Genomic DNA, 25,419 nt, shown 5'->3' on the forward strand with positions numbered 1-25,419 from the left:
AGACGTAGTCAATTTAGACATTACCTGTGAAAATTCTAGAAGTGGATCTTCCATAGACTTGTACATTTTGTCTTTGAACTCTGATATCACCTTCTCCACTTCTTCAAGCACACGCTTCAAAATTCTCACCTACCAATCCCAGAAATATCACAAGTTATGCCATGCTGATAAAATCATCCTCTTGCTATTGATCGGCATAAATAGCAATGAGTAGAACTAACTTCAGGATATATTGAAAATTTTCCCATACATGTGTAGGTAGCACCAAGGACTTGGCTTTTTTGTACTCCCGAACAGCTATATCATATTCTCCTTTTGTAATGTACATGCGAATGGTACTGGGCAGGTTGAAAAGAGTTCTGAACCGTTGAAGCATACCCTGAACTGAGCGTATACGCTCTGCCTGAACCTGTGTTTACATGCAAAACAGAAACTTTTGAGTACTTACTTCATGGCTTCAGCTTATGCAAAGGAAAAACAGCAGGCTTATGCAAAATGCTGTGCACAGGTCATATGCACAAGCAACAGGGTTTTTTAGTATTTCCATAGTAATCCCTCTATCTGCAATACTTGTGCACAAGCTCTACGTGGCATTCCTATACAAGCCTCACTCTGGCACATTGCACCTTACACACCCCTCCCAACCAATCCTTTTCTCAGAGACCGCTGTCACTAGGACCATAAGCAAACCCATGTATGACTCCAAAGCTGAATACTGCATCCATGCCAGACAACCTCTTACTGAAATGTTCAACACTGCTCTATCTGAATGCTTTCCCCCCTCTTCAGTATGTAGAATATATTGCCAGCATACCTTGTATAAGCCTGTTTTGAAAGAGTTATGGCTCTAAAATTGAGAGTCACGGCATAGAGCCACAAGTCAGGCTCTTTCATATGGACCTTATCTACATTAGATCACCCATTCAAAAGGGTGATAGAAAAGGAAATACATACAACTGTTTTGTTGATTTTAGGAAAGCCTTGAGACAATCTGCCACAGGCCCATCTCTTCCACATACTCCAAAAGCTGGTTTGATGAAATGGATGGTGTTAGCTGGAAGCAAGAAGATTGGGTGTCAACTAGCCTATTAGCAGCACCACCATTTGAGTGCTGCAAGGCTCCCCAATTTCACCTACTCTGCTTGGCCTACACCTTCATGATGTCGAGCTAAATTATAATAAGCTTTCATTAAACAGCCCCAAAAATCAAGTTAATTAATTAATTTTAACCATTTCTTTTAAACGGGAGCGGTTCGAGAGAGTTTCAATGTCCCACTTGTAAACCCAAATTTGGGAGGCCCCAAAGTTTCTATAAATAGATACCCTGCCCTCCCACTCACTCTAATCTTGTTTTTGCAAGTTTCAGATGCTAGAGCTTTGCTGCCCACACCCCATTTGCGGAGGACATCTCAGCCAAAGCTGCCCATCACTGTCTACCACATTCTCGCGCCTATTTCTAGCCGACTTCTCGCTGATTTCTCCTCGGTCCTACCACACCCATTGCCAGATGATCCAGCCCCTTCATTTGCTGTGTTTGCTGCTGGCCACCAGCCCCAGGCTGCATTTCCTGCTCCAGGGGACCCTCCAGCTCCTAACAACACTCCACAAGGCTGCACTTGCTGATCACTAGACTGTGTTGACTGATTTTTCTGCATTTTGGCCTTCCTGCAGCTGCCTAGCCTGTTACCTACGTCTTGGAGTCTGCATTTTCAGCTTTCCTCTCTCCTCTACTTGCCTGACATTGATTGGGCATCGACACTGCTGCATTTGCTGCTGCCAAATGTCTTTGGAGGCTGCCTTGCTGCATTTTGGAATCCATTAGAGTACAATACACTCTCCAACTCATTACCTTTGCCTTAGTCCTCCAAACATGAGAGTTTGAGGTACAATATTCATTCACTGCATAGTGTGTTTAATGCATGAGCATTGTATTATTCGAATTCATTCATTCTAGATTATTCACCGTGTTCATTTTCTCTGCGTTACCCTAACCCTAACTGTGTTTTGTTATTAGTTTGTGCTTTGTCATACAATTGTATTTGTGTTTTCTATGTTAGGGCATTTCTTTGCACAATATCAGAGCTAGGTACTCTCCAAAAAAACCTAGGCCTTTGATCTAAAAGCTCTCTACAAAAGCAAGAACAATAAGAGGGCAAGATGACTTCGAACAATACATCACCACTTCATTTTGCGGAGCAAAATCCATCAAGAAACAAACAAGAGTGGATCTCATATCTTGCTCCACAAAGTTTCAATATGGCTAGAGAGACATCGGACTACCATGGAATCCAAAGATCCTACGAGATCTCACAAGTTGAGTATGATCTAATTCTCATGTACCAGACTCAATAACACCTTGAAGATAAATCTAAGTTTTTCCCTTTAGATTTGATCACCATTCTAATGATTTTGCAAGAACAAAAGCTCCACAAGGGACTAGCCATCCTGCCATGGACAAAAATAGCCATGGAGTACAACCATTCATCTCTCTTCCATCTACATCTACACAATTCATCAGTCTTAAAGAAGACAAACTTTTTTTTACGAACTCAAAGAAAGGTAAAGAGTACAAAAGATTAATTCAAGCACCTCTAAGTTTTCTCCCTTCTTTTACTTCAATTTGTTTGTCTCAAGGTCATTTTCAAGTAGGTGAATCATCTCTTTCTTCATCATTTCAATTCAATGCACTTAATGGACAAAAGGAACCAAAAACATTTCCAACAACTGCATCTACCAATCCATTTAATCTCTCACCCATCACTCCCTCTTCTTCCATTGCATCTTCCTTTACATATCCATTAAGTGTATCTCACATGTCTTCAAGGGAAGGAGCCCCAATAAGTAGGCCAAATCTATGCCATAAATGATGTCACGTCAGCCATCAATAAATGCTATGAACACCATCAAAATGACAAATATAAAACGTCTAAAATATCTAAAGTGTGGCCACCCCAATCTAACATGCACAAACTCATGCATGCATTAACGTATCAGCTAACATCCTCTCTCAGATCATGGGTGATTGATACAATATATTGATACAATGATAAGAACTCATCCAAGTCCATACAACAATAACCACCAAAAGAGAACCATGGAAATCCAGTCAAGAAGTGGCCAGCCCACCACCAAGATACCTCAGAGAGAACCTGATGTCAATGTCGATCATACTAGCTCCTAAAAACAAAGAAGAATCATAGCAACTCTCAATATCTATCAACAATGTCTCCCAGTAGCATACAAGACTATCCTATCAAAAATGCCTTTGAACATTTGTAACCATGGATTTTCTGCCTTTGGCTAGACCACCAAAGTGTCCCCTCATGTGAGTACAAGACTAGGAGCCAATCCTACTCTTTGTCAACTAACCATCTCATCATGAGCCTAGATGTCAATCCTAGCGCTAGGATTTGAACCTACCAAAGTTCAATGTATCAAGGACCACCCTCACTAGAACCTCTACACTTGTATACCTGTATAGATGAGGCACAACTGGCCCACCTCAACACCCTCTCACACTCCCCTCTGGCACTGGAGAGTTATGAGGGATGTTGTGCATCACCTGTACTAGCAACCTAGAAGGAAGGCCCCTACCGCCATTGCCAAGGCCACTGAGCTGGAGCCTAAACCAAGACCTAGAGATGAGAAAGACTCGCCGAGAGAGTCATCACCCTTTGTTACCCTCCACACTTGCTCTTTTCATAAAGCTACTAATGTCTTGCAGTCTTTTCACAGATGTCCCTTTCGGCCACAATAATAGCATTGAGACTTCATCTTCTTCTTCCATATGCCACCCCTCTCTGAAACTAGAACATCTGAAGCACCAAGAAATACCATCCCCATAGAAACCTGATGTTGAACACAAGTCTCCAACATAACACTCATAGATGAGTAACAATGTCTACATGTTGAACATCAAGAGGAGATGCTGGAGGAGCGAGGATGAGGGAGATATAGAGAAGATGAAGAAAGACAAGGGATCTCCAAGGAGAAATGTATGCCCAAAATAGAGACTCACAAGGATTACACCAATTAAGAGCAATAAAGAAAGCACATAGAGAAAGTATCAATAATAACCAGAGTGTAGTGATGAGACACAACAAACAAATGCACATGAACCCTCGCTAAAGCTGAGTGATATATCAGAGCAAAAAGACAAACCAAACACAGCCAAAAAGCAGCCTGAAACTTGTAGCCTTGCACAAAAGCAAAAAAGCAAAACGCAGAGGCTAATCAGTAAAACGCAGGAAGGAACTGCATTAAATGCAGTCAATCTGCATAAAAATAGGTTATCTCAGCCAGGAGACACCAAAACACTGATGTCGACCGTCAAAAACAGATCCCTAACCCTGATACTGGCCCAAGAACGGCAAAACCAAATGGCACTCTGCAAAACACTGATGGAAACAGGCCGAAGATGGTCACCTAGGCTGGAAATCAGTCACAGCAGTTGAGAACAGGTCCAATCAGCAGCAGAGAAACCAAAACTTAGACCTGAAGCTGTAGAAAACAGCAGTAAGAACTTGGATCCTGAAATCCGAAACCATGTCAGAGGTAGATGCAGTGATGGAAGGATGGAAAACTACTGTAATAGACTGCTGAGCACGAGACAAAGAAAAGGGAAATACTGCAAAAGAAAAGAACACTACACATAGAACTCTGAAGCAAAGAGATGCTCAAGAAATGGAATCCATATACCAAGATATGTGTCACAACTCTATAGAAACAGAATTTGTATCCTTTTTCATTAATTTGTCTATATAATGATTTATTAAATTTATTTCCTTTGCAATAATTAGATATAAAGAAAAGTGCATTGGAGCTGGCCCACTGATGAGTGGTCACAGGTTATGGTGGACCCACGCGGTGGGTTAGAGAAAAGATAGTTCACACTTCCACCTATATGGCCCGATTGAGCGCCTGTGACTAGAACTCACGCATATCAGGGTTAGACTCGCACACAGAAAGGATTGATGCCTTGAAGTGTGGGCTAGATCCACCAGAACAGACAGTTACAATCAACAAGATGGCATGATCATGAAATGCTTGTATAATGTGCATGTGTGGGCTGAAAGCTTGAAATGCACATTTCTTTGCATAGGAAAGTCACATGAAGATTCGAATACCATTTTTGCGATGTACACGAAAAAAGCTTTCATATGACACCCATATTGGGGGGTCCCTAAATTTTAGGAGATCCCTAAATTTTAGGAGCCTTGAATTAGCCTAAAAATGCTAGTCCTAAAAAATAGGGATGTCATTCTAAAAATAGTAAGTTCTGTACTCTGACTGTGCTTACTAAATTTGGTTGTTTCTATTCTTGACAGTATTCAACCCAAAAAGGAAGGCCATAGAGAAGAGACAAGTGTCAAGACACTTGTCACACAAGTTTCCAAGTGTCCCACCACTTGTCACATCTCATGACATGTGGCTGGACACTTGTCTTGTGCTACTCCACTTTCCCCTTTTGTACTGGCTCTCTCCTCTCCTATAAATAAGAGCTCGTTTTTCTTCATTGAACATCATTTTTCTTTACTGTAAACTCATGTACAACAACCACAGATAGCCAGAAACTGGCCCCATCCATCCCCATCATCATCCCCCACTTCTCCATTATCAAATTCCTCCATATTTCCTCTTCTATCACTGCTGTTTTACAAGACAACAAGCCTGTAAATTCATTACAGCACCTCCTTCTTGAGCTCTTTCTTCCATTTTAGCTACAAGAAGCAAGCCCTATCCATGTACTGCTGATCAACGATGCAGAAAGGCTGAATTCCCCTTTTTCTTCTCTCATACTGTAAAGAAATCAGTTCTTATCATTGCATAATTGTGTTTGTACATCTTTGCATGATCTTGTGAGAGTGAAAATTACTTCTTCTCACTCTCAGGTTGATTGTAACTGAGCTCTTCCCTAAGGGACTTGGATTGAGCAAAAATACATTCCTTCGGGCGGGGGGGGGGGGGGGTTGCCCATCTTCAACCCTCAATCTTGTCTCCATTACTTTTACATTTTCATGGCTGTAATTTTGTGAGTAATTTTCATTTTTCAGCTTTAAGTGTTCATTCTCTTTTATATTAAATCTCGAAAACAAGCGAATATCATAATTGTTAAGCATACTACGTTGTTCGGGGCGTTTACAGTGGTATCAGAGCTTTGGCTCCGTCCTCACCCCCAACACTGGTAGTGCTTACAACTATAAGTTTCTTTGTTTCAGCCCTTGCATCGAGTGCTTGAGCATATTTTTTTTCTTTAGTCTCAATGGATCAATCGAGTGCTATCCTTCAAGCCATTCAAAGTCTTAGAGAGGAGAATCAGCAAATTCGTGAGCAACTTCTCAAACTAGAAAAAGTTGAGAATCCCAAAGAATTCAAGGAAAGAAGCCCATCTACTTCAAGGAGACAAAGCCATACCAATGAAAGGAGCCGATCAAGAAGTCCAACTACTTCTAAAAGGTAGTCCCATTCTACTTCAAGACAAAGAAAGAGATCGCGTCGAAGCTCATCCTCTTCTTCAAAGTCATCTGGCGCCTATTCTGATGGATCCTCTTCTAGTAATGAAGAGTCACACCCTTCTCGTGGAAGACCTCATCAACGTCAAAGGCATCGACATTCTTCACCCTCGTCTCCATCTTCATCCCCATCAAGCACTTTATCATCTTCAACCTCAAGATCCGAGCATGGACGAAGGCATAAGAAGAAGATGACTAAGTCACTATCTCAACTTGAAAAGAAGATCAAGTTCAGTATGTATGATGGTTCCCGAAATCCTGATCTTCTTCTGAAGTTTATTCGTCAATTTCAAATTTTGTATGGTCGTGACAAGTATAAAGAAAAAGAAAAGATTAAGTTTGCAGCTTTACATTTAACCGACTTAGCCCATACTTGGTGGACGGGGTTGGAATATGATCGTGCTGTCCCAAAATCATGGCGGTCCTTTGTTCGCCTGATACAAAGCCAATTTCTTCCTGTTCATTTCAAAAGAGATGTAAAAATGGAATGGGATCGGCTTTGGCAAAGGAAAAATGAGTCACTTGGTGACTATACCAAGAGATTTTGGGAGCTACTTTTGAAGGTCCAATATTTCAAGAAGAAGATCAGCAGTTCGGAAAAGCTTAGGAAGTTTCAAGGAGGTTTGCATTTTAAACTTCATACTGCTCTTAATCATTATCATTGTTCTAGTCTCAGGGAACTCATTGACCATGCTGAGACATGGGAAATGGAGCACAATGGCAACAAATCATTCCAAAAGAATGATAAGAAGAGAGTAGCTGATGATGGAGTATTCAGCCCCAAATGAAAAACAAAAACAGTGGCAAAAGCAGCCATCAAATCAAAAGAAGATGAAGCCCTATGCACCTCCTAATGCTCCTCAATTTCGCTCCAATCTATACCCACAAGCAAAGCAATTTTCCGAAGAAGAAAAGCAACGCTTCATGAAAGAAGGGAAGTGCTTTAAATGTGGACAAACAGGCCACATAGCGAAGCAATGTCCAAACAAGGGACAAAGCAAGGTTTCTGACAACAAGCCTAAGTCGCCAGTGAAAATCAATGCTATCAGTGATGTAGTTGCAAACACAACTCACACTTTAGAGACGCGCAAATTATTAAAAGCTTGGGGACAATTGCAAGGTAAGCAACCACTATTCTTGATAGATCTTGGGGCGAATGAAAATATCATTTCCTTGCAATTAGCTAAAGAGCTTGGATTAAAGAATGAAGAGATGGATACTCCGGCAAAAGTTCGCCAAGCTTTAAATGCTGATGAAGGTGACACAGTGAAGACTGTGATACCCTACATTGGCAAGCTCAAGTTTCAAATTCAAGGCTACAGTGACGAAGATACCTTCTATATCGGAGACCTTGATGGTTGCGATATGATTCTTGGCATGCCCTGGAATCATAGAGTAGATTCAACCATCTTCTCTCAGAAAAAGAAGGTAGAACTCACCAACAAAGGCAAGAAGTACGAGATTCAAGCTAGAGTTTCTGGAGACACCATACCTATGGTAAGCCATATGCAAGTCTCTAGAGTAATTAAGGATTGTGTTCAATGTTGTCTGCTTTATGTCACTGATGTAAAAGATAATATGAATGCTGAAAACCAAGAGCAACTTCAGCTCTTGGAAAAGTATAAAGATTGTTTTTCGGAAGATCTTCCTTATCAGCTTCCCCCAGAAAGGCCACAAGACCATCATATTGAGATTATTCCGGGCAGTTCTTCTCCTAATATAGCACCATACCGTGTGAGCCGTCCTCAACAAGAAGAAATCAGAAAGCAAGTCGAAGACCTACTCAACCGTGGGCCAATTAGGCCAAGTAGCTCACTATTTTGTTCACCGGTTCTTCTTGTTTAAAAGAAAGATGGCACATTCAGGATGTGCATTGATTATCGAGCCCTCAACAAAATCACTATGAAGAATCGGTTTCCTATTCCCAGAATTGACGACATTTTGGATCATCTAGGAGGCTCAAAGGTTTTCAGCTGCATTGATCTAAAGAGTAGTTATCATCAAATTAGGGTAATACCACAAGATGTACACAAAACTGCTTTCCGCACTTCATACGGTCTTTATGAATTCTTGGTGGTTCCTTTCGGATTAACCAATGCACCAGCCACCTTTAATCGAATGATGGAGCGCATCTTTAGAGAGCATCGACAATATGTCGGTACTTTCTTTGATGATATTCTTGTCTTTAGCAAGAATGAAGAGGATCATCATCAACACTTGGAAATTGTTCTACAATTACTACAACAAAATCAACTCTTGGTAAATGGTAAAAAGAGTGAATTTTTCATGCATAAAATAAATTACCTTGGGCATGTCATCTCTTCTGAAGGGATTCAGATGGATCCTGAAAAGATCAGGATAATCCAAGAATGGCCTCATCTTCATGATGTACATGAGGTGCGATCGTTTCTTGGCTTATGTTCTTATTACCGTCGCTTCATCAAGCATTTTGCACATATGGCTTCTCCACTTCATGACCTTACAAAGAAGAAGATCTCTTTCCAATGGAAGGAAAAAGAGAAGGCAACCTTCACAAGGCTGAAAACAGCTCTTACTTCTGGACCTGTTCTTATCATTCTAGATCTGGTAAAACCATTTGTGGTAGAAGCAGATGCTTGCGGTGATTGTATTGGTGCAGTGCTAAATCAAGAAGGCCATGCCGTAGCCTTTGAAAGCCGCCGTCTAAATGATGTGGAGAAAAGGTATGACATTTATGAAAAGAAGCTCTTAGCAGTGGTTCATGCTTTAAAGATATGGAAACATTATCTTTTAGGCAATGAATTCCTTATTAAAACCGATCATCAAAGCTTGAAGTATTTCAAGACTCAAAAGCATTTGCAGGAGAAACATGCAAGATGGGAAAATTTCTTGTCTATGTTTCATTTTCAAATTATGTACACTCCAGGGAAACAAAATGTAGTTGCCGATACACTTTCTAGAGTGCCTCGCATTGCAACTATTACAGTGGCTCATCATGAAGATTTTCAAACGATGAAGAATACTTATGATGAAGATACTGATTTTGCAGCAATTTGGTCAAATTTACAGCAAGGAGGTTCTCATCCAGATTATTCCATCAAAGACGGTTACCTTCTCATGAACAATCGCCTTTGTGTCACTCTTCCTATTCGACAAAAGGTGCTTAAAGAAAGTCATGAACCCCCTTATGCAGGGCATAGAGGGAGGGCAGCCACTCTAAGTGCAATTGAGCGCTACTTTTATCGGCCAACATTACGAAAAGATACACATAACTTCATTGAGGCTTGTCTGGTATGCCAAAAATCCAAATATGATAGGCAGAAGATTCCAGGATTGTTGCAACCTCTTCCAGTGCCCAAAGATCCATGGGAATCTATCACAATGGATTTCATCTCAGGTATTCCAAGAACACCTCAAGGTCATGATATGATTTGGGTCATAATTGATAGATTCAGCAAGCAATCACATTTTATTCCATGTCATAAAACATTGAAATCCGCACAAGCTGCAAGACTTTTCATTCAACATATCTTCAGATTACATGGTATGCCTTCTGAGATCATTTCAGATAGAGATTCCAAATTCACAAGTAACTTTTGGCGTGCTTTATTTGAGAATTTGGGAACCACTTTAAAGTTCTCCTCAGCTTTTCATCCTCAAACTGATGGCCAAACAGAGGTGATGAATCTCACTCTTTTGGATATGTTGAAAGCTTATGTTAGTGAACATAAGTCACAATGGGAGAAATATCTTCCATTATTGGAGTTTGCTTACAACAATACAGTGCACTCATCCACAGGGAAAGCTCCAAATGAAATAGTACAGGGTAAAGTGATTCCTCCTCCAATTATTCGCACTAAAGATAAGATTTTTGCTGCTGATGAGTTTGCTTCAGATTTAAAAACCGCAATGGATCAAGTTCGAGCCACTATCAAAGTTGCCCAAGAGCGACAAAAGAAGCAAGTAGATAAACGAAGAAGACCTTTGGCTTTTGAAAAATGTCAATATGTCTTGCTAAAGTTTGATAAAAGCAGGCTCAAATAAGGTTCTGGTCAAAATTCATCTTTTCCAAAGCTCTCCAGTAGATACTTTGGACCCTTCAAAGTGATTGAGAAAATAAATGAAGTTTCTTATCGACTTGAGCTTCCTGCTCATTGGAAAATACACAACGCTTTTCATGTAAGTTTGCTAAAACCTTACATAGGACCAGAACCAAAGGAACCCATTACTGAAGATCCCCCAGAAGTTGAAGAAACAGAGCAACTCTCGGAACCTGAAAAGATTTTGTTTCTCAAGGATCGAACCACGAGAAGTGGCCTTGTGACACGAAAATTCTTACTAAAATTCAAGAATCTACCTACAACAGATGCACAATGGGTAGATGAAAAATTCATGAAGGATTACCCAAATATTCTACAGCAATATCAAGAAGCTTTTCAGCTGAGGACAGCTGAATAAAAGCCAGAGGGCTGTCACAACTCTATAGAAACAGAATTTGTATTCTTTTTCATTAATTTGTCTATATAATGATTTATTAAATTTATTTACTTTGCAATAATTAGATATAAAGAAAAGTGCATTGGAGCTGGCCCACTGATGAGTGGTCACAGGTTATGGTGGACCCACGCAGTGGGTTAGAGAAAAGATAGTTCACACTTCCACCTATATGGCCCGATTGGGCGCCTGTGACTAGAACTCACGTATATCAGGGTTAGACTCACACACAGAAAGGATTGATGCCTTGAAGTGTAGGCTAGATCCACCAGAACAGACAGTTACAATCAACAAGATGGCATGATCATGAAATGCTTGTATAATGTGCATGTGTGGGTTGAAAGCTTGAAATGCACATTTCTTTGCATAGGAAAGTCACATAAAGATTCGAATACCATTTTTGCGATGTACACGAGAAAAGCTTTCATATGACACCCATATTGGGGGGTCCCTAAATTTTAGGAGATCCCTAAATTTTAGGAGCCTCGAATTAGCCTAAAAATGCTAGTCCTAAAAAATAGGGATGTCATTCTAAAAATTAGTAAGTTCTGTACTCTGACTGTGCTTACTAAATTTGGTTGTTTCTATTCTTGACAGTATTCAACCCAAAAAGGAAGGCCATAGAGAAGAGACAAGTGTCAAGACACTTGTCACACAAGTTTCCAAGTGTCCCACCACTTGTCACATCTCATGACATGTGGCTGGATACTTGTCTTGTGCTACTCCACTTTCCCCTTTTGTACTGGCTCTCTCCTCTCCTATAAATAAGAGCTCGTTTTTCTTCATTGAACATCATTTTTCTTTACTGTAAACTCATGCACAACACCCACAGATAGCCGAAAACTGGCCCCATCCATCCCCATCATCATCCCCCACTTCTCCATTATCAAATTCCTCCATATTTCCTCTTATATCACTGCTGTTTTACAAGACAGCAAGCCTGTAAATTCATTACAGCACCTCCTTCTTGAGCTCTTTCTTCCATTTTAGCTACAAGAAGCAAGCCCTATCCATGTACTGCTGATCAACGATGGAGAAAGGCTGAATTCCCCTTTTTCTTCTCTCATACTGTAAAGAAATCAGTTCTTATCATTGCATAATAGATAATGCATGTGTGTTTGTACATCTTTGCATGATCTTGTGAGAGTGAGAATTACTTCTTCTCACTCTCAGGTTGATTGTAACTGAGCTCTTCCCTAAGGGACTTGGGTTGAGCAGAAATACATTCCTTCGGGGGGGTTTGCCCATCTTCAACCCTCAATCTTGTCTCCATTACTTTTACATTTTCATGGCTGTAATTTTGTGAGTAATTTTCATTTTCAGCTTTAAATATTCATTCTCTTTTATATTAAATCTCGAAAACAAGCGAATATCATAATTGTTAAGCATACTACGTTGTTCGGGGCGTTTACAATATGAGACAGTACAGATACAACATGAGTCATTGGCTGTCAAGGCACCAACACCGGCTCCCTCTCTCCACCAAAACTTGTAGGAGGTGAATGACTCATAATGACTAAGGAGGAGAAGCCTCAATATATAGGCCAAATCTATGCCATAAATGATGTTAGGTCGGCCAGCAATAAATGCTATAAACACCATCAAAATGACAGAAAATTGCCTAAAATATCTGAAATGTGCCCATCACACTCTAGTATGCAAAGACACACATGAACTGACATATCCACTAACAGGTCCTTCACTCATAGGCAGAGCCTTTAGAACCTCATCTTCTCCTCAACTGAGTGCCAGATGGTGTACCCATGATGGAGGCTCGTCCTCTTGTCCACACACTTTCGGGTTTATCACGGCCCAGGAATTCCACCCAGCCATTAATGATTACCGAGTGTGGATTAATTGGTACCAAAGTTTGCCTCCATGGCATTACCTAGTGAGCCTTCTAGTCATTTTGTTGTGCCCCAACCAACATTTGGACAAGGCTCACATGTCCCAATGCCTCCACCTCCACTGATACCTTATGGAATCATTCATGTCCCAGTGCCTCCACATCAATCAGCACCTATGGGACACTTTCAACCTATTTTTGCACACCCACCTTTTACCACCTCCTTATCCCCACTATCCTTCTTACCCACTATCCCCACTTGAAAGTCACGTTGGTTGACTATCGGCGAGTTGTCACCAATTTCTCTACCACGGGAACTCTTAACTCCTTTAATGAGCAGGTCACATTGTTCCTTAAGAAGGTGCTATGGAAATACTTCCGTATTGTGCACCAAGTAATCTCACAACCCACTATGCTCACCTTCTATAAATTTGAGTGTTAGCTACTATGTTACACTCGACTATTCAATCAGTTTTATAGTATGGCCTCCATAAAGGGGCTCTTGTTGCTTTTTCTTAGAGGGGGCGGCAAGGGCAAGGCAAGCAAAACCAAAACTCAAATCAAAATCAAATGCAAAACCAATCTAGCGAGACTCGAGGAAACTCCTAATCCTCTCTCAAACCCCGGCGGTAGAATATACCTAAGAAAAATAGCTATTATCAGCATTATCAAAAGAATAGCCACTTTGACAACGAGAGTCATTTGAAGACAAGTGACACAACACCAAAAGCTAAGGCTCAAACTCCCACTCCTCAGGCGAACAATCCCTAGCAAGGGAGGCACAGTGGTGGCAACCCCCAGCAAGGGCAATGGTGAGACCAAACCCACACTGCCACCGGTCAACCATCACAATCAACATTGTTCTCAATATCAAAGGGCATGTCTGACTAGTCTACAAAGGCCACCATCATCTCTTGAGATATTTAAGAATGTGAGTCTCATCCACATTTGTGAGTTGTCTCCCAACTAGGTGACTGCAAAGGCCTACTCGTCACAACCAAGTATTTCAACTACTTCTTGGATTGTGAATAATGGAGCTACTTATCATGCAACCTCTATCTCAGGCATTTTCATCTCCCAAGACCCTACAGTCGAGATAGTCTGTGTTGGGAACAACTCCTTGGTCAAGATTCAAGATCATGGTCACATCAGTTTTGCCACCAACCAGGGCCTAGATCTTGCTACGCTAGATGATATATACTATGTCCCCTAGCTTGGGTTGAACATGTTCTCCGTTCAACAACTTTGCCGGCTGGGATGAGCAATTTTTTTACGATGACCACAATCGAGATCCTTGACTCTTAGATTGGTTTAGTGATTGCTCACAGTGAGGCATAGCCTAATGGCATGTACCACATGACCTAGTTCCTTTCCGAATCAACAACTGAGAACTCCAAGTTTCACTCCTACTAAGTTTTAGCCACTACACACGAGCCTACGCACACTGAGCATCTCTCATATTTTCACTTGGGACATCTCGAATACATGTCACGAGAACATGAAATTTTATTGCTTTGCTTAGCATTTGATTAAATATTGATTAAATGTGCTAATGTAACTTGCACATGTGAGGTGCAAGCCAATTATTTCACCATATGGGATCTAGGACCTCGAGATATTAGTTGGTACTAAAGGCAAAAGTTGTAATAAGTTATGTATGACAAGTATTAAGTGGTACCAAGTGTCGGATTTTGACCTAAGCCAATTTATGAGCCACTAATGTGATATTAGACACTAGAAAATTAATTAATTAATTAATGCCAGTCTAAAGGTTAATAATTGCTTAGGGATACTTCGAAGACAAATTGGCCTAGCCAATTTAATGATTGGCTGGTGGAATTTTTCTTTTAGCACTAGAATAATTCCTAAATTTATTTTTAGAAACGACATTCTGAAAATTAATTTAACAAGCTAGATAATGCTACAAAATGGGATTAGAAGACTGCCACTTGGCAAAACTTCCCCATACAAGTGGAATAAACGTTTTTAGGGGGCTAATGAAGGTCTATTCCAATCATTGTGAAAGAGAAACACGCCATTAGAGAGCAAGGAGAGGTTGCTAATGTGATTTGCAATCACCAAGGATCAGTCCTACTGCATGTGACAACAGTTAGGAGTCCTCTGGGAGAAAGTAACAACAGCCCAAGCTCCTTCTGGTGCACATGACAAAATACAAGAGGAGATAGCAGTATTTCCGGTGGTCCTAAGCTGTTAATGACAACTTTTATGACTATTTGAGCAGGGCAACAACAACTTTTCAGCATTTCTTGTCATGGAATTCTGAAATTTCTCTCTCTATAGCTTTCTCTCTCATCCCCCAAACATCTCTCAAGTCATCTTAGCATTTTCCAACAGTTTGAGCCATCAAAGGAAGAGATTTCATTCAATCTCTACTGTAAACCTAAATTACAGCAAAAATTAGGGTTTTGACAGGTGTCTCAAGATGGACGCTCAAAATTAAGGGCTTAGGACTTGAATTCCAACAGCTGGAAGGAATTTCAAGGAGACTTAAGAGGCCAACTAGCCAGTATCAAATTTGGGGCTGAATTTGTCTTTCAAAGAGCAAGCTGAAGGCCAATCCCCAAGCAAACCAAGGGCCAAATTGGTTTGGAAGCTTGCTGGTCAATTTTGACAACAACAGGCACTTGGATTAGCGGAGGAGATTACAGGATCTCAATTGTACTCCTTCCATTTGCAATATAAGATAAAGAAATACCATAGAGAGTGCTAGTTTTGGGGGCAACTCGGTGTCCAATGTCCAAGATTAAAGTGGTAAAGTGTGCATTTTCAGTTTATGTGAATTTTATGCTTGTTGTAATTAGTGCTTAATCAGGTTATTTACCATCCTATCTGAGGAGGAAGGTTGCTTTCAAAATACGACTCTCTTTATGAGTTGTCACATCAACACATGCTTAAGGGCCTTCCACACCCGAAGCTATCTTGAGATATCTATAAAGCATGTCAATTCTGAGGCGTCTCTTAGATTGATTCATGTTGATCTTTGTGGGCTGACATGGTTGTTGTAGAATGCATGAGGAGCCATAGTGGTGGTGAGTTTACCTCCCACAAGTTTTCCAAGTTTCTACAGAAGCATCGCCTTTCTTGCCAACTTAACTGTACCAACTCCCCCTATTAGAATGGAGTCGTACAGTGTAGGAACCGAATAATCAAAAATATGGCACGCTCTATGTTGTTCCCAAAAGAGCTTCCTAAGTGCCTTTGGGTTAAGGTTGTTAACACTTTGATGTACATCCTCAACCAATGCCAAACCAACTCCGATTGTCCCTTAGAGAACTCCATATGAGGCATTCTTCGGCTCTCGGCCTATAGCTTCTCACTTTAGAGTCTTTGGGAGTTGTGAGTACAAGCACATCCCTGATAATAAGAGAGGAAAGCTCACTTTCCAAGTTGATCTCCTGATTTTTATAGGTTACTCCTTCGAAGCGAAGACATATCATTTATTCGATCCTCGAGCAAATAAGATGATCCTTAGGAGAGAGGTAGTTTTTTATGAGAGTGATATTGTACAGTCTTCTACATCGAACTCTGAGCCACCTCCTCAATATATTCCATTGGAGATGGTACCTTATAAGCCGAGTCTACTACTCGCTCCCGATCTTCTTACAGATTCTTTCTCTCCCAAAACCCCCTCATAGGACCCATTGCCTTGCTGATACCAGTAAACCATGTGGGATTCGAAGATCATTCCACCAGATTTCACACCAAGGGGCCATAGACAATTGGCTTAGCTTGCATCTCAAGCTTCATTTGAATAAGTCTTTACATATGATTACATAGCGCATTCTAAACCGAATAGTTGGCAGTGGACTCTTCAACAATCTCAATGCCGAGAGGCCATTGAGAATGAGGTAGAGAGCATTGACCAAAATGAGACTTGGACTTTGGTGGATCGTTTGAGTCACAAGAAAGTCATCGAGACAAAGTGGATATTTAGGACCAAGCAAAAAGTTGATGGGACTTTAGATAAGTACAAGGCTCGCCTTGTCATAGAAGGGTTTTGACAAAAGCGAGGCATTGATTAGGAAGAAACCTTTGCTCCGACAATGCAGTTGACATTTTTCTATCTATTGGTTGCACTAGCCACTCACCACGATTGGCCAATCTATCAAATAAATGCCTAAAGTACCTTTTTAAATAGTTATTTGGAGGGGAAAGTCTATATGGAGCATCCACCCAAATTTTCTTCCATTGATCACAAAGATAAGGTCTTTCGCTTAACAAAAAACCCTTTATGAGCTAAAGCAAGCACCATGGTCTTGGTTCCAAAGAATGGATGCGTTCGTTCAGACTCGTGGATACCATTCCATCCCCTATGACCCCAACTTATATGTCCTTATCACTTCAAAGGGGGTCCGCTATATCCTACTATACGTAGACAACTTACTTATCATTGGCTCAAATTCTACTACCATAGCAAAAAATTAGGCCAAGATTTATACTATATTTGAGATGTCCACAACCTCACTTTGTTATCTTACCTTTTGGGGATGGAAGTAGTTCGATCTGGGAGATGTATTTTTGTGTCACAGTAGAAGTTTACTCTTCGGTTGGTGGATCAATGTTGCCAAGATCAAACATGGCCTATGGCTACACCTCTCGATCCAATTGTCCACTTATCTAAGGATACCCTAGGTTGACGAGCACACCTACAGATCTATAGTGGGGAAACTCCTTTCGTTGATTCATACTAGGCCGGATTTCGCATACTCAATTGCTTTGATTAGTCAATATTTCACAGCACCTAGGATGTCACATTGGATTGCATGTTTTCCTATTTTGCATTATTTGCAGTGTATCCTCTTATGGTTCTCATTTATTTTTGCAGGGATACACTAATTCTGATTGGACAAGAGATCATAACACTAAGCCTTTCCATGGTGGAACCATCTTTAGCTTGGGCACAGCTCCCATTTCTTGGGCCAGCTGTACACAAGAAACGATGGCAACTTCCACGGGGCCAAGGCTGAGTATAGGGATCTCCTTGATGGCAACACTAAGGCCATCTACCCGAAGAGCTTACTGACAATGCTTCAGTTCTTATGTGTTGCACTAACTGTCCTCTACTACGACAACCAAAGTGCAACGCACTAGCTGGTAACCCAATCATCACACCTCGGACGTGGCTTCATCAAAGAATTTTGCATACATATTGTCCAAGGTGGGCAATCGATCGATGCTTCAGTACTTACTACCCAAGATCCGCTTGGATGCATCCTTCCCTACTTCTTCAAGTTCAAGTTGATATGGAGAGGGTGCTCTAACATTCCCTTCTAGTTTGAGAGGGAATGGCTTTCTTCTCTTGATGGTGATAGGGTGTTGTTTACAACTTTTGATTCAAACATTATAAATATTGACTTGTATCTTCATCCGCATCATCAAGATGAGCATGATTGTAAAAGGGTGCTTGGCAAGTGAACAATTCCCCTGCGGGGACACTATCCAAGTGGCACAGTTGCATTGCATTTTGCATGAGCATGATCACCCCTATATTATCTCTTGCATAACTCCAATGCATTGGCATTCTATTCTTGTAAGCATGCATCTGTGTACATTTATCCCTTTTTAGTCTCAAGAAAGGTCAACTTTAGATCCACCTTATTTGTGGCATTGCACATGGCAATCTCTGAGGCAGTCTTCATTGCTTGCTTAGCTTGTCTAGCTTGCTTTCCACACTTCTTTTTTGGCTCTCCACATAACCCCTTTATTTGCTTCATTGACACTTAAGCCTATTTCCTTCATCAATCAACACCTAGCAGTGGTCGGATAGTGTTGTTCGTTTTATTAAAGCAGCCCCAAAACTCAAAGATCACCAAAGCTTCTATGTCCCATAAGCCAAATCCCTAATTTTGGGAGGATCCACATCTATAAATAGGAGGCTGCCAACACCACTCAAATCATCCCACTTCATTGATTTTTGCAGATTTGAGACATTAGGCCCCTGCTGCTACATCAGTCACCCATTCTCTAGCAAGCGATCAGTCCTCATGAGGTGCCTATCAGCTGTGTTTACTGCTGCTCAGCTGATGTCAACAATCAGCCTACCCTAGTGACCTGTCCGGCCTACATTTTTGCTGTCTGCAGCCAGGCGACAGCGTGCTGATTATCTCCTCCAAGTTGGACAGCTGTCTCGACTACTTCAGCACCTGTCTAGATGTTCCTAGTTGCTGCCCTGCCCGTTCAACTTTGGCAGGCAGCTGCATTTGCAGCCTGATTAGTCATTTCAGCTACTGTAGTGTTCTTGGTTATTGCCTTTGTCTCCAATACACTCCTACAGGCTGCGTCTTTGCTGCCTGCACCTTTTGGTCAGCTCCAACTGGTGGTTGCAGCCCTTGGGATCTATTGCCAGTGGATGCCACTCTTTGACTACTCCCATTGCTCTACCTTTGAGCATCTATACACTTTTTCATTCATTTATAGCATTGATTCATTCACTCAAAGTTCTCTTTTTGCTTGTGTTCTATTTTTGCACTTGTGGTGTTCTTGTTTGAGTTCTTGTGTTTTACTCATGTTCGTACATTTTGTGTTTTCTTCATCTAAACCCTAGCATCACTTCACATGGTATCAAAGCCAATGCTCTTCTAAAGAGTATCCTGTGGTTATCATGAAGGGCTTGGTTTGTGGGAGATACGTAAACAATAGGTAACCAATTCACAATGATGAAGATTCCATTATCTTGGGATCCTAGAGTACAAAGCGTAGTCATGCTTCACAAATGTATTGATTGAAACATCTCGCGGACCTTTGCATGAAGGAAGGGACTAGTGTTTCCTCACATTTGAATGTATATCATTCTATTTTTAGCCAATTGACTTTGTAGGGCATTCAATTCAAGGATAATCTCCCTCCCTTGTTCTTACTTGTGATACTTGAGTCATGGGACACTTTCTGTACTACCATGTGTGCTAATATGCCTAAGGATGGTTTAAAACTCTAGGATATTGAGGGTTCTTTACTCATAGAGGAGATAAATAAAAAGAATGTGGATGCAACCCGTACTTCTTATGCATTGACTATTAGGGATAAACATGATGGTAAGAGCAATAATAACTACTATGGTAGAGACTCATAGAGGTCTCTATCTCATGGGTAGTCTTGCAATAACTCCCCTGGTCATAAGGTCTCTCTTACGCATCATTACTATGGGAAGCAAGATCATATTAAGCCACAATGCCATAAGATACACAATAATATAGGCTTCTTCATCTCTGGAGGCCTTGAGGAGACATTATGGTCTCAATGAGGAGAACAACACATCATTTCTTTCTTCATCTTGGTCAAATGCAAGGCTCATGACGGAGGAGTTTAGTGAATTCTTGCACATCAAATATTTCCACCTCTCTCGAGATGGGAGTCTTGTACATCACACAAGATTAGTTGGTGGTGAGGCTGGCCACCTCTCCACTCAAGGAGGACATGCTGCATTCAAAACAACTCGTGACCCATCTTCTTTATCACAGGCAAGCGTGGTATCAGGCTCCTATAACCCCATTGATTCCTATGATACAAAACACCCCTATTTCTTCTTCTGCTGTGTAGGATCATGAAAGATTTGAGTATGCTAACTTCAATAGACGAGGCTCTAGAATAATGAATATCTAATGTGTAATGTACCTTTTTTAGCTTAATAGATGGCTACTAGTTGTGCTTTGATCCTGCTCATCTGAATCCTCCTCCCTAGTCTAGTACTGTAGTTAAAGAAGGCAACATCACATGGTCTATCAACACACCCCTCCACATACATGGATCCCATTGTAATCTTTATAGAAGACTCCTTTGATAAGCCCAATATCTCCCACCATCCACAAGACAAGTGGTTGGGTCTGGGTCAATGTGTCACTTCTTTGGGATATGTGCCACTACTCTGATGCTGTTCGGAGCATCCTACCAACACTATCTAATCCAAGTCTAAGAAGTATTTATATCTATTTGCCAATCTGATGAAACTCCCTCCATCACGGCCTCAATCATAGCTTTGGCTCCCCTCAGACCCTAAAGTATTTGTTTCTAAGTCTCTTACGATAACTCCTAGAATGCAAACCAATCTTCCACTAACACAACGACCTATAGAGAGAATCTCTCCCGTGAAGGTATGTCCTTTGTCCAAGAGTGTGACTTGACTTTGATCTCAAATAGTGATTGACAAGAAGAGACTGTCTTCTCCACTCTTGGGCTGTAGCTAAGCATAGTTGGTGGAGCCCAAATGATAGAGATCTCCATGCTCCCATAATGGCAACAACTAATGCGACCTCAAAGCTCCCCCCTAATTTTCTAGTCCTGATCTCCTAAAAAATTCAATGGATGTTGAGCTACCATGATCTTGCATGTGTAGATGTCATAGCCTGCAACCTCCCCATTAGAAGACCCCTAACAATAAGATTAGCCAATAATGCTTTGTGCTAGCTATCTAAGCCTATGATCCCTATTCCTCCTCTAGATCTAGATTGTATGATTACATCCCAAGCCACCTTTGCTCCAAGTGCGCTCCCATCTCCTCCACCCACATGAAATTCTTGCATGACCTAGAGAATGCCCAACAAGAAGTGGTGTACCACATGGTCACAAAGAAGAACCTAGTTGGCGACCGCTACTCTCCCTGCTAGTGATAGTCTCACCAAACTCCAATACAGAAGCTTTTGTGTGATATTCAAGATGAGATGTGCCAACTACTACTCTAAGGTAATGTAAATCCCGTGTGGCATCCAAGATATCTCACTATGGTCCCACAAGAAACCGACGTGAGATCCTCATGCAGTAGCTACTCTGACTATCTCGCATCACGTATCCAAATTCCATAGGTTTTATGCTAGTTCATTAGGGTACTTGCTACTCTGCAAAATATCTCCATGATTGTTACAAAGGCCTAAAGTCACCCTCATCCCCATCTAGACAAACTACTTGTCAGAGTGCAGCAGTGCGGAAGCGTAGGACTGAGAGAGAGAGAACGCAGAGAGAGAAGAGAGAGAAAGAGACAGTGGAAGATGAAGATCTGCTGTATAAAGAGTGCTGAATACAAAGATATGCAGATATATACACGGGCGCAGTGCGCTGGACTGCGTGTCTCCACCTCGACGATGCAACCTGCTGTTCACCTCGAAGTCCGCTGCAGTCTGCACTGTCTCCTGTCTGAAATCTGCGAACAGAGACGGAATCTGCACATGTCACCGGTCTGTAATCTGCGAGCAGAGAAGTGTGTAAGACTGCTGGGAATGTCGGCTATTTATAGCCAGAGACAGCCAGGAAATAGGGCGCCAGAAATGCCCGGTCGGCAGCCGACTGCCTGCAGTGAGTCGGACTGCCACGTGGCAGTCCGACTGTGCAGTCCGACTGCACCAGGCTGTACACTCCTGCCTGGCTGTGATCTCTCTAACACCCCCTCTCAGAGCCTAGGCAGGGCAGAAGCCTGAGGGATCTGGAATGTCGCCGAAGTAGAGCCTGGGGAAGTGCCTTCGTAAACAAATCCGCAAGGTTGTCCTCCGTCTTGCAGTACTCCACAGTGATGGTCTCATCCAGAAGCTTCTCTCGGATGAAGTGGTATTGGATCTCTATGTGCTTCGTCCGGGAATGAAAAACAGGGTTCCGTGCCAAGGCAATGCAACTCTCATTGTCACATCGCAGCAAAGTAGGACGAGTCTGGGGCACCCAAGCTCCTCCAATAATCTCCGAAGCCACACAGCCTCACATGTGGTGGAAGACGCGGCCCGATACTCCGCCTCAGTAGACGAAAGGGCTACCGTGGGCTGCTTCTTGCTACTCCATGAAATAACACCTGCACCCAAGGTAAAACAGTAACCTATAGTAGACCACCTTTGGTCCACATCACCGGCCCAATCCGAGTCGCTCCAACCTGCAAGTACAATATCTGAACCATCTGTGCCTGCGGGGTAATGAATCCCTAAATCAGACGTCCCCCTCAAATACCGAAGTATCCTCTGAGCAGCCTGCCAATGCACCGTCTGAGGTTCACTCATAAACCCTGCCAAGAGCCCAACAGCAAAACATAGATCAACCCTAGTGTTGAGAAGCCAAATCAAGGACCCAATCAACTGACGATAGCGGGACGCATCTGCCAAAGGAGAAGCTGAATGGGAAGTGGCCTTCCAGTTCGAATCCATAGGAGTAGATAGGGCCCGACAATCCTCCATCTCAAAAGACACCAAGAGCTCCTGTACATATCTCTGTTGAGAGATGAAGATCCCCCTCTAAGACTGATAAATCTCATGGCCCAAAAAGAAATGGAGTAGACCCCAAGTCCGTCATCTCGACGTCCGATGGAAAGCTGACTTCGTCTCCCGGACCTGCTGTGCATCATCACCTATGACAATCAAATCATCAACATATAAGACAAAAAGCACACACCCATCCTCGGAAGTATGAACATACAGCTGCGGATCGGCCTTGGACTGCCGATATCCCAACTGAGATTGGAGGAACGAATCAATCTTCTCGTTCCATGCACGCGGAACCTGCTTGAGGCCATACAAGGCCTTCTTCAACCTGTAGACTTTCCCATCTGAAGATCCAAAGCCAGGAGGCTGCTCAACATAGATCTCCTCCTTCAAATCACCATTGAGGAAGGCCAACTTCACATCCAACTGATAAACAAGCCATCTACTATGGCCAGCAAAAGCAAGAACAGCTCTAATGGTCGCCATACGAGCTGTGGGGGCAAAAGTATCATGACAGTCAATCCCTGGGCGCTGTGCGAAACCTTTAGCAACAAGGCAAGCCTTGTGCTTATCCAAAGAACCGTCGCTAAGGTATTTGGTCTTGAAGACCCACTTGACTCCAATCACCTTCTTATTAGGGGGACGGGGCACGAGTGACCAAGTGCCATTCCTCTCGGTAGCCTCCAAGTCGGCTTCCATAGCTTTCTTCCATGGTGCGGACTGTAAAGCCTTTTTCACGGAGATGGGCTCTCGATCTTGCATAACACGGGTCATCAAACAATAGTTAGAGCAAACAAGCTCCATAAAATGTGCCTGGTGCCGCCGTGACTGCCACGGACTATCCTGCGGTCCCCACTCCTCAGGAACCCCCTCGATCCCTCAATCACGGAGTGTGTCACGGGCCCAGCTACGACGACGAGGCCGAACCTCCCCTCGTCTTTCTCCATCAGCAGAAGACTCTGGAATATCCACTGGTGGTAACTCCTCTGAGGTGACCGGTGGAACCGTAGACTCTGTGTCAGAAACAAAATCATAATCAAAAGGCACAAGCTCCAGTGGAACTGTAGAAGGAGCCCAACTCTCCCCTGGATCTCCAAGAATGGGATGCTCCTCACCCGTTGAAGTAGCCGGAACCTCCACAAACCGAACATCGCCGCTAGTGTACACATCCCGCTTGACGGGATCATACAGTCGGTAGCCTTGGGACTGGGAGTTGTAGCCAACAAATACCTGTTTTCGGGAAGCTGCTTCAAATTTGTCACGGTGAGCCTTGGGAATGTGAACATAGGCATCACACCCAAAGACCCGAAAGTAAGAAACATCTGGCTTCGTCCCAAAATAAGCCTCAAACGGGGTCATCCCTTCCACGGCCGAAGTAGGGGATCAATTAAGGATGTGGACTGCAGTAGCCACAGCCTCGGCCCACAGAACCTGTGGGGTCTATCGGTGCTCTATCATGGTGCGCGCCATCTCGATCACACTGCGGTTCTTCTGTTCAAGAATGCCATTTTCTTGAGGAGTGTTGATATTGGCAAACCCCTAGTGAATTCCTCTATCTGCACAAAACCGAGCAAACTCATTAGAAACAAATTCACCTCCCTTGTCGGATCGCAAGGTCTTCAACTTCCCGTCCGATCGGTTCTCCTCAAAGAGAAGCCAATCCTTGAAGTGTGAGAAAGCTTCTGACTTTAATGCCAAAAAATAGGCCCAAGTCATCCTGCTATAGTCATCCACGATCAGCATGAAGTACGAGCTCCCACGCAAGGACTCATTCCTCATAGGGCCACATAGATCCGTAGATACTAGCTCCATCGGTGAAGTAGACCGCCGCGGAGTTGTGTGGGAAATGGCATCCCTATGCTGCTTCCCCCAAATGCAGGAGACACATGGCTGCTGGCTCACCACTATATCCGGCAACCCTCGAACAAGCTGTCCACATGACGCCCTCCGAAGATAGTCATAGTTCAGGTGACCAAACCGAGCATGCCATAACTTTGACTGTGACTGAGAGGTAAGAAGAAGAGTAGAGAGGGCGGTGGAAGACTTCAGTTTGTAAATGCCATTCTCCTAATATCCGGATGAGAGAACCTTCCTCGATCCACAATCAAGGACTCGCACCGTAGTACTGTCAAACTCCACCAAAAGACCAAGGGAGCAAATCTTATGAATTGAAAGGAGATGGTACCCTAATCCTGGTACATGCAAAACCTCTGAGGTATGGGTACCACCTCGTCCATCGGGAATAAGCTGCATCTTACCCCGACCTGCAATAGATACTGAAGAGCTGTCTCCAATGAGAATCTGCCCACGCGAGGGTCGCAACTTGGCAACACCATCTGATGAAGGAGTCATGTGCCGTGAGGCACCACTATCAACGATCCACTCTCGAGCCTGGGAAGCC

The 25,419-nt window shown here is 42.5% G+C and overlaps 1 protein-coding gene across 1 annotated transcript in view; it reads right to left on the bottom strand.

The window, feature by feature from the left end:
- Positions 1–25,419, bottom strand: part of LOC148021626 (exocyst complex component SEC5C-like) — a 161,492-nt gene that overhangs the window by 87,008 nt on the left and 49,065 nt on the right. The window contains exons 7-8 of the mRNA XM_087697090.1: positions 251–409; positions 25–129 (exon numbers count right to left, since the gene is read on the bottom strand). Coding sequence (XP_087553216.1) covers positions 25–129; positions 251–409 — 264 coding nt within the window. The remainder of the gene's footprint in view (positions 1–24; positions 130–250; positions 410–25,419) is intronic.

Source organism: Lygodium microphyllum, chromosome 17 (genome assembly GCF_053477565.2).
Source record: "Lygodium microphyllum isolate KBCC chromosome 17, Lygodium_microphyllum_v1.1.10, whole genome shotgun sequence".
In the NCBI taxonomy this organism is placed as follows: domain Eukaryota; kingdom Viridiplantae; phylum Streptophyta; class Polypodiopsida; order Schizaeales; family Lygodiaceae; genus Lygodium; species Lygodium microphyllum.